Raw genomic sequence first — 10,810 nt, forward strand, 5'->3', positions numbered from 1 at the left:
AACCTTTATCAAAACCTTACTAAAGGTCCTATATATGACATCCACAGCCCTTCCTTCATCTATCAACTTGGTCACTTCCTCAAAGAACTCTATTAAGTTGGTAAGGCACAATCTCCCCCGCACAAACCATGTTGCCTATCACTGATAAGCCCGTTCTTTTCTAAATATAAATATATCCTATCTCTCAGTACCTTCTCCAGCAACTTTCCCATCACTGACATCAGGCTCACTGCCTCCCTCAGCAACCTGGGATAGATCCCATCCGGTCCTGGAGATTTGTCCACGTTTAGCCTACCCAACACATCCTCCCTCTTCATGTCAACGTGATCCAGTGTAAACAAACTTCTATCTCTAATCTCAGCATTTATCACATCCCTCTCCTCAGTGAACACTGATGCAAAGTAATCATTGAGAATCTCACCCATTTTCTCAAGTTCAACACACAGCCTTCCTTCCTTATCCTTTAGTGGACCAACCATTTCTCTACTTACCCTCTTGCTTCTTCTATAAGTATAAAATGCTTTAGGATTCTCCTTAATTCTGCTCGCTAAAGTTATTTCATGACCCCTTTTGGCCCGCTTGATTCCTCGTTTAAGATTGGTCTTACTCCCCCGATATTCCTCCAAGGGACCCCGATCTGTTCTTAGCTGCCTGCACCTTATGTACGCTTCCCTTTTTCTTTGGCTAGTCATACAATTTCTCCTGTCATTCACGATTTACGAATCTTGCCTTTCCTATCCTTTGCTTTCAATGGCACATGCCTATCCTGCACTATCTTTGAAAGCCTCCCACGTATCAAATGTGGACTTCCCTTCAAATAGCTTCCCCCAATCCACATTTCCCAGCTCCTGCTGAATTTGGATATAATTGGCCTTGGCCCAGTTTAGTAATCTTCCCTCAGGAGCACTGTCATCTTTATTTACAAATATTCTAAAACTTACAGAATTGTGGCCACTATTTCCAAAGAAATCCCCCACCGCAACTTCTACCACCTGGCCTGGCTCGTTCCCCAACACCAGGTCCAATATGGCCCCTTCCCTGGTCGGACTGTTGACATACTGCTCTAGAAAACTCTCTTGGAAGCTTCTTACAAATTCTGCCCCATCCAGACCTCTGACACTAAGTGTACCTCAGTCAATGTTGGGAAAATTAAAATCTCCCATCACCACTACCCTGTTGCCTCTACATCTTTCCATAATCTGTTTACCTATTTGTTCTTCTACCTCACACTCACTGTTGGGAGGCCTGTAATACAGCCCCAACAATGTAACTGCGCCCTTCTTATTTCTCAGCTCCACCCATAATGTCTCACTGCTCAAGCCCTCCATAGTGTCCTCCTTTAGCACAGCCGTGATATCGTCCCTGACCAGCAAAGCAACTCCACCCCCATTTACATCCCTCCCTGTCCTGTCTGAAGTGTCTATATCCTGGAACATTTAGTTGCCAATCGTGCCCTTCCTTCAACCAAGTCTGTGTTTGCAATAACATCATATTCCTAGGCACCAATCCAAGCCCTAAATTCATCTGCCTTACCCACTATACTCCTTGCATTAAAGTATATGTACTTCAGGCCACCAGTTCGTTTGTGTTCATCTGCTCTCTGCCTACTCTTCCCCTTATTAATGCTAACTTCATGATTCTTACAGTCTCCAGTTTCCACCTCGCTGTCTACTTCTCTTCCTATCCAGCCCCCTATCACATTAGTTTAAAACCTCCCCAACAGCAGTAGCAAAAACTCACCCAAGGACATTAGTTCCAGTCTGATTCAGATGTAGACCGTCCAATTTGTAATAGTCCCACCTTCCCCAGGACTGGTCCCAATGTCCAACAAATCTGAACCTCTCCCTCCTACACCATCCCTCAAGTCATGTGTTCATCCTACGCTGGCTAGCACATGGCACTGGTAGTAATCCCGAGATCACTATCTTTGAGGTCCTCCTCTTTAACTTCTCTCCTAGCTCCCTGAATTCTGCTTTCAGGACCTCATCTTGTTTCTTATTTCTATCGTTGGTGCCTACATGCATCGAGACAACTAGCTGTTCACCCTCCCCTTTCAGAATGCTCTGCATCTAATCTAATTGCTCTTTGAAAGGGCTAGCACATATTTGAATGGACTGACTGGCCACCTGCACTGCTTCAGTCATCTTTGAATGATTTTTCTTTGGTTAATGTCTGTCTGTATACCACTGAAAAATGTGTTGCTGGAAAAGCGCAGCAGGTCAGGCAACATCCAAGGAGCAGGAGAATCCAAAGAGCAGGAATCCTGAAGAAGGGCTTATGCCCGAAACGTCGATTCTCCTGTTCTTAGATGCTGCCTGACCTGCTGCGCTTTTCCAGCAACACATTTTTCAGCTCTGTTCTCCAGCATCTGCAGTCCTCACTTTCTCCCAGTCTGTGTACCACTGATCAGTAAGGTTAGGAGCCATCAATGGTCAGGTTTGTTTTTCCCCTCTTGGCCCTCTCTTACCCCTTCCTCAATTTCACCTCCCTGTCGCATCCCCTACCCTGAACACAGTGCCTGCTGCAAATAAGGAAGACTTAACATTTTGAAAAATTTAGTCTAACAAAAATTCTCGACCCATAATCCGAGGGTTTTCATCTTTGGTACAATCCTGTCAAACAACAGCAAGTGTATATTCACAGCTGAGCGAAAATCAGTGGGGCTAAGGGAACTGTTTCTGTGCCATGGTAACAGTGAGTCACCCTCTGTGACCTCAAGTGAAGTGGGCCAAAAGTTGAAGAGAAGCACTGACCTTCACCACATCCCAACGCTTAGGGATGTCTTCATGGCCCCCATCTACCCAAATCAAATAATTATCCAGTTTGTCAGGGATGATGCAAAGGAGATCCCAGCATTGCTGCCTGGTGTATACACTTTCCCAGATGCTCACATCGTATTTTAGTTGACTCTTTCTCACACAGGGTTGTTTTAACCTTTAGAACTGTCCTGGGATGAAACCTGTGATATTTCTGCTCTCTCTGAGATTAGCACTGCACCTGCAAGTACCAGCTCCTGTGAGCTTTGCTCAGTCAATTCTTATTTCCTGAGACTCTTGACGACCCAATCTCAGAAATAACCAGGAAAACAGATGTCTCGTTCTTTTGCTTCCTGTGTAATTTCATTGTCTGTGTTAGCCATAATAACTGGTCTTTATTCCCCTCGGATATTCACAGGGGCCACTTTTACCTCTGTTTGTAAAACATCACACTTACACAACCATCAAAGGTAAACGCACTAACTCAGAATAGCGGAGATGTGTAGTCAGGGTTTCCTGAGTGGAAGAGTTGATGTGGATCATACTCAGATGTTTATTTCTCTCTCTCTTCACTGGAGATCCACTATTGAGGTTTCTCCTTCGTTTGTTATACTATAATTTGAAGGATGAATTCCACATCTCCCTTGTGGCTGGTTTAACAAAAAGATACTAAGCAATTAAGACAGACTTCAATGAAAACATGCATTTTGTATGACCCAGCTTCCAGTGCTCTGAGCTTTAAATGAATAGCTTTCTGTTCTAAGTGGCCAGAACAAACCATGAACTTGCTAGTTGTCTCATTGCAGGTTTGTCAAAAGGCTGGCGAGATTGCCATGTTGAAACAGCAACTCCAAGACTCTCAAGCGGAGGTGGCGGAGAAATTGAGTGAATTATTCAGCCTCAAGACGCTGCTGCGTGAGGTCCGGCTGGAGCTTTGTACCAAAGATGAGCAGTTGTTACTGTTAAAGGACTCTCTGCAAGCACAGTCCGTCCAGTTGGCTGAGAACACTAATGCCCTACAGCAACAGGAGGAAGCCATGCTGCTCCAGGAAGCCTCCCTGAGGAGGAACGGAACATCTGAAGAGCTGAAGGCCTTCCTGAGTGGGCAGACGGACGATCTGAAGGCCAAAGGCCTTCAGGAGGACAGTGCTCAAGCCCTGGCCCTCCAGGTTGAGAGGCTGAAGGCGGAGCTGCTGTTGGAGCGCAGGCAGTGTGAAGCCCAGGCTGCCAGCTTTGAACTGGAGCGGAGGACCTGGCAGGATGAGAAGGAGAAGGTCATACAGTATCAGAAACGCCTGCAGTCCAGCTACTTAGAGATGTACCAAAGAAACCAAGTCCTGGAGCAGGAGGTTCAGGAGATAGCTGCCAAAATGGAACTAACAGACACTGAGGGCAAACACAACCTTCCGTGGATAGAGAGAATCGAATCCTCTGAAATCTGACAGCTTCCAAGCAATGAAACTGTTATCAGTCAACATCCATATATCTGAAAGTTCATTTAAGAGAAAATCTGACTCATGTGGGATTCCTCAACCAGGGGATGGTTGTAGCTTTTGGTGCAATTATGCTAACTTGGTGCATGCACAACGAGGGGATTGTATTCTTGGGAAGTGTCTGTTTTCGGAAGTGGGAGGGGTAGGGGAGTAGAGCTGTGGAACAAGAGCCGAAGAAATTGGAACTCTTGGTTCCATCTGTTTTTTGAAAAGTCACCTATTCGGCCAGGTGACTGGATATCTCTCAGCTACAGAGAATGCTGCAGATAACTCTTCATTAGTTACAAACATGGCTCACAAAAGCCAATTTTGTGTTCAAACCCAGAATGCTTCAGGATGTGAAATGATCAAAGGCCATTATTTTTATACATTCAAAAAAAATTGTATGTTACCATCATCGCAAAGTGATAAGTTAGTGCAATTTCTTAAACCAGTCATTTGAGTCAGAAATTAGTTTAAATTCCCTTCTCTGCAGATTAAAAGCTGCAGTGAAATTAACCTAGTTGTTATGTAGTGACACTGATTTTAGTTTTTTCAAAAAATTATAATTGTTTAAATATCTCTGTAGGCCAATGAAAAATTTTCAAAATCTTGTGTTATGAGTCCAGCTGATGATGTTATTGGACAGTTCAGATCCCAGATTGAAATCTGGCTTGATGGGTTGTATTTTGTGTAGTTTTTTTAAAAAACTGAGGTGATCTTTCACTGAAACACAAGCAGGCAATGCTGCACAGTTCGCTTCAAAAGTACAGCAAGGGTTTTATGCAAATGAGGGATGAAGAAAACTATAGAATAAACCAAACTATTTCCATATAACACAAGTTTAAACATTTCAAGACGCAGTAAGTTGTAATCAAGTTAGTTGTAATAGCATTCCTTCATCATACACTCACCAGAGAGAAGCCCTTGTCTACCTCCTCCAAAGGACTTGGATTTACCTAACCTTCAGTTATCAGTCTCCAGAATCTAATAACCTTCTCCTTCAGTCCACTGATATTAAGAGTTTCTCAGCTTTAAGGTTTTAACCAAACACTTCTGGTCTGGACTTTCCAAACTAACTTCTTACACTGAGGTAACTTATTTCTTAACAGTTCTGAACCCTCCCCCCCCACCTTCTTCATGTATGTGTGTGTATATTTATATATGTATGTGTGTATATGTATGTATATATGTATATGTATGTATATATGTATATGTATGTATATATGTATATATGTATATGTATGTGTGTGTATCTGTATGTGTATATGTGTGTATATGTATGTATATGTGTATATGCATGTATATGTGTATATGTATGTGTGTATGTATGTGTGCACATGTATATGTGTATATGTATGTGTATATATGTACGTGTGTGTATGCGTGTATATGTATCTGTATGTGTGTATATGTATGTGTATGTGTGTATATGTATGTGTGTGTATGTGTGTATATGTATGTGTATGTATTATGTGTGCATATGTATGTATGTGTATATGTATGTGTATGTGTGTATATGTATGTATGTGTATATGTGTACGTATTTATATGTAAATGTGTATGTATGTGTGTATGTATGTGCGTATATGTAGATGTATGTATGTGTGTATATGTATGTATGTGTGTATGTATGCGTGTATATGTATGTGTGTGTATGTATGTGTGTATATGTATGTATGTGTATGTGTGTATATGTATATGTTGTGCATATGTATATGTATGTGTGTATATATATGTATATATTTGTGTATATGTATGTGTGTATATGTATATGAATGTGTGTATATGTGTGTGTATGTGTATGTATGTATGGGTGTATATGTGTATATGTATATGTGTGTGCATATGTGTATGTGTGTATATGTATATGTGTGTATATATATGTATGTGTATGTGTGTATATGTATGTGTGTGTATATGTGTGTGTATGTATGTGTGTATATGTATGTGTATGTATGTGTGTATATGTATGTGTATGTATGTGTGTACGTATGTGTACATGTATGTATGTGTGTATATGTATGTGTGTGTATGTGTATATGTATGTGTATGTATGTATGTGTGGGCAGGACTATCGTTTAGGGTCAACTCCCTTTGCCTCTGCTGGTCCTAATTGCAATGAGTCTCAATACTCTGTTCAGATCCATAGTCGCAAATTGAACTGTCCAAAATGTGATGTTTGGTGCTGTGTTTGTCAGTCAGAATACAGCGATTCATTCTGATATTGTTAAAGGGGCACGTCAGTCATTTAGGCTAAAATCAAATGTCCATCTGAATTAGGGGAAGCATTATATTGCATCCCATCCGTGCTTATTTTCATTAGAATCATAGAGCACAGAGGCAGACCCTGTGGTCCAACCAGTCAATGCTGAACATTTTCCCAAACTAAACTAGTCCCACCTGCCTGCTCCTGGCCCATGTCCCTCCATGTCTTTCCTGTTCATGTACCTATGCAAATGTCTTTTAAACATTGTAACTGTACCTTTATCTACACTTCCACTGGAAAGTCATTCCACAATGGGCTGGCTCATGGTTAGCATCGCTGCCTCACGGCACCAGGGACCTGGGTTCGATTTCAGCCTCGATGACTGTCTGTGTGGAGTTTGCACATTCTCCCCGTATCTGTGTGGATTTCCTCCGGGTGCTCCGGTTTCCTCCCACAGTCCAAAGATGTGCAGGTCAGGTGAATTGGCCATGCTAAATTGTCCATAGTGTTCAGGGATGTGTAGGCTAGGGGTAATAGAGTGGGGGATTGGGTCAGGGTGGGTTACTCTGCGGTGGGTCGGTGTGGAATTGTTGGTCCAAGTGGCCTGTTTCCATACTATAGAATTCTATGGTTCACACATAAACCACTCTCTGTGTTAAAAAAAGCCTAATTTTGTTTTAGATTTTTCTCCTCTCACCTTAATGTGCTCCTAATCCTGAAATGCCCAAACCTAGGGAAAAAACACGTGCCATTCACCTTATCCATGACCCTCATGATTTTATAAACCTCTATAAGGTCACCTCTCAACCTCCTACACTCCAGGGAAAAAAGTCCCAGCATATTCAGCCTCTTCTTATAACTCAAACTCTCCAACTCAATCTCTCCTGAACCCTCTCCAGCTTAATAATATCCTTCCTATAACAGGGCGACCAGAACTGGGCACAATGCTCCAGATGAAGCCTCATCAATGTCCTGTACAACCTCAACATCACATCCCAACTCCTGTACTCAAAAGGTCTCAGCAATGAAGGCAAATGTGCTCAATGCCTTCTTAACCACTGTCTGTTTGTGATGCAAACCTCAAAGAATTATATACCTGGGCTCCAAGGCCTCTGTTCTACAACACTACCCAAACCCCTCCTTATAGTTGTATAAATCTTCTTTGTTTTTCCAAATTGTAATACCTTGCATTTATCAAAATTAAACTCCATCTGCCACTCTTCAGCCCACTGACCCATTAGCACAAATACAAGCACTGGACTTGCTTTGGGTGCAAGTTTCATTCGGAAAATTGTAAATTTACTGTCGGAGCTTGGGTGTTCCTTTGTCAGTTTCATTCTTGGTTTGTATTCCTGGTTCAGTTCCAACCCCAGGAATACCTCCTGATGGTGCCCTTTCCTCTCCATTTGGAAAAGCTGCATCAGTTGTTTGATGGAATTATATAGAATCACAGCAAGAAGTGGGCTGACCTGGTTATGTTCACTCATGCCTCCTGCCACCTTGCTAAAACAAAATTTCATTAAAATCACCTCAAAATATGGTTATTTTCTAACGCGGAACATCACATGTGGTCTGGTCTGGGCAGCACGGTGGCACAGTGGTTAGCACTGCTGCCTCACAGCGCCAGAGACCCGAGTTCAATTCCTGGCTCAGGTAACTGTCTATATGAAGTTTGCACATTCTCCCCGTGTCTGCGTGGGTTTCCTCCGGGTGCTCCAGTTTCTTCCCACAATCCAAAAATGTGCAGGGGTTAGGTGAATTGGCCATGCTAAATTGCCCGTAGTGTTAGGTGAAGGGGTAAACGTAGGGGAATGGGTCTGGGTGGGTTGCTTTTCGGAGGGTCGGCGTGGACTTGTTGGGCTGAAGGGCCTGTTTCCACACTGTAAGTAATCTAAAAACAATCTAAAGAATTCACAGTGATGCCAACCCACCCCTGTTTAGTAGTTAGACCGGGGAGGGAGAGGAGAGATGGTGTTTCTTTCATCTCGCTCTGGCAGGTCTTGCACATGAATTTACTCATAAAATGTAACAATTAAAAAGGTTTAAAACGAGGACTGACTGAGGCTGCTCTCTGACTCCATGTTCAACTCTGAATGCAGTGGTTTAGGTGGTTAGTGCAATTTTAGATTTTGTGAAACTTAGTTATTTTGTTTTCCTTAATGACGGACCTCAAGGATATGGTTACTTGGCCTGAGAGCTTCTCACGTTTGACTTGTTTTGGAACCTGTGTGAAGTTGATGTGCTTGACGTGAGAATGGGTTTTGAATTTCCCGAATGCTGATCTGACCTGAGTGTTCTCTCAGTTTGCTTTTCTGTAATTGTTGTTAATGTGGAATGACCCCGTCTATACATTGCATTTCTTTATGAAGGGCTGCTCCCGCAATGAGGTTGGAAGTACATAAAATGCACGCAGCAGGAGGCCAGTTGGCCAATCATGCTGCTGAGATCTCTTTGAAAGAGCTATCTAATTAGCCTCACATCCTTACCGAAATTTGCTTTCTAAGTACATATCCAATTCCTTTATGCAAGGTATTCTTGATGCTGAGTTAAGTTTGCAGGCATTCGAGATTATATTATTATTTCAATCATCTCCCCATCTTGCTCTCTCACCAATTAGCTGAAAGGCTGTAATTTTACATTTGTTCTCCAGCTGTAGCTGACTCCTGGTAGGGCTATGTAAGCTCCCCGTCCCTACTTGGTCCAAGAACAGAATTACTTTGTTCCAATTGTTCAAGTCCTTATTCTTGGAAGCACCCCTTTGATGGGGGTTTGTGAGGTCCTGATCTGATATGGGGAAGAGTATGACAACAGACTGACCTAATAACACTGTACAATCTCTGACATTGTCCCGAATGAGAAAATCGAGGCTTAATTTAAAATCCCATCAGCAACAGGAGCTTTGCTAATGTGGCTGTTCATCAAAAGCCATCAGCCTACACTGGATTGGTCTTTAACTCAACATCGTCTGAACTCAGGAAGGAAATGTTCCTGCTAAAGTTACATTGATGTTCCACTTTGATCACTCCTGGAAAAGGCCAAAGCATGGGTTTGGGAGCACAGTCAGTCTTTGAAGTCAAGTCTTTTAAATATGTCTGAGTGGATTTGCTGGTGCGGTGTTGTCCTCTTGAGTGCAGGATTGCCTTACTTTCCTGGAATCCCTGTATGCCTTGATTTGCAACTGTACTAGTCTCTAAATAAAAACTAAAACAACTGCAGATGCTGTAAATCAGAAACAAAAGCAGAAATCATTGGAAAAGCTCAGCAGATCTGACTGCATCTGTGGAGAAAAATCAGAGTTAACCAGAACAGTTCTGAGGAAAGGTCACTTGACCCAAAAAGTTAACTCTGATTTCTCTCCACAGATGCAGTCAGATCTGCTGCACGTCTCCAGCAAATTCTGTTTGTGTAAACTATGCTCTAGTTTCTGATCTTTTCCTCAGGGAATGAGGTTTGGGTAAATGGTGTGTGGACTGAGACCTCAATGAATGCAGTTGTTAGCGATTATAACAGTACCATCTGGATTGTTAGCTGCGCTGAGTTTCTCCATGTATCTACATTGGATTTGTCTGCTCCCAGGAACTGCACACAGTGGGTTGGAATTTCAAATCGAGTTTTCCCTTTGAAGCATTGACCCCAGTTTTGAACTAGATTCCAGTCCCCTTCTACATTGGGCAGGCTCTGCCAGGAGTGTAGAATTGGGGAGGGTAGTCCTGATCTGAAATCTCCTTCCTGAACCTTGCTTCTCGATTCCTTTCCCTGTTCCCAGACTAGCTGTCACGCTGCATGGTGTAGAAGTCATCCATAGGTGAGTTCAAAGAACAATAATGGTTACACCACACCAACATGTGTCTGTTCATGCAGTCTCATTGGATTGGTACGTGGACTACACAATACAGAAACTCCATCTAGTGAGAAGGCTATCCATTACATTGTCATATCATCATTTTCCACCCATCAGGCACCACTCATTTCCACCATTAGGTGATTTGTACCTGCTCAAGGTTCATTTGTCCCCTTTTATTTTTGTTTAAATCTATGTTTGTTGTAGACAATGGAGTATCTGGAAAATGATAAGGCAATACATTAATACTTTGTTTCATGATGAAGACTGTTTGTGTTAAACGTGATGTTTACTGATCATTCTATGGCCTCCATTAACATAGTGGATCGAAATAAAATTACTTCAAATAAAGAATTCCTTACCTTAGTAGACTCTTGTTTGGCATATTTAATAAGTGCAATGGGGAAGGAGATGGGGTAAGAAAGCACATACTGATCTCTGACCTGGTTTGTGCCACATGAGCTATTCCGAGGTTTCATTGGCTGCTCCCTCCATTTTTACACTGATGCTCATTAGTAGGGGAGGAGATGGT

The 10,810-nt window shown here is 42.4% G+C and overlaps 1 protein-coding gene across 1 annotated transcript; it reads left to right on the top strand.

Moving 5' to 3' along the window:
- Positions 1-2,331: 2,331 nt before the first annotated feature.
- LOC122548244 (leucine zipper putative tumor suppressor 3-like) lies at positions 2,332-5,367 on the top strand. The gene has a single exon (XM_043686777.1). The coding sequence runs from the start codon at positions 3,536-3,538 to the stop codon at positions 4,196-4,198; it is 663 nt and encodes a 220-aa protein (XP_043542712.1). The 5' UTR covers positions 2,332-3,535; the 3' UTR covers positions 4,199-5,367.
- Positions 5,368-10,810: the final 5,443 nt, after the last annotated feature.

This window comes from Chiloscyllium plagiosum, unplaced genomic scaffold, assembly GCF_004010195.1.
Source record: "Chiloscyllium plagiosum isolate BGI_BamShark_2017 unplaced genomic scaffold, ASM401019v2 scaf_14037, whole genome shotgun sequence".
Taxonomy (NCBI): domain Eukaryota; kingdom Metazoa; phylum Chordata; class Chondrichthyes; order Orectolobiformes; family Hemiscylliidae; genus Chiloscyllium; species Chiloscyllium plagiosum.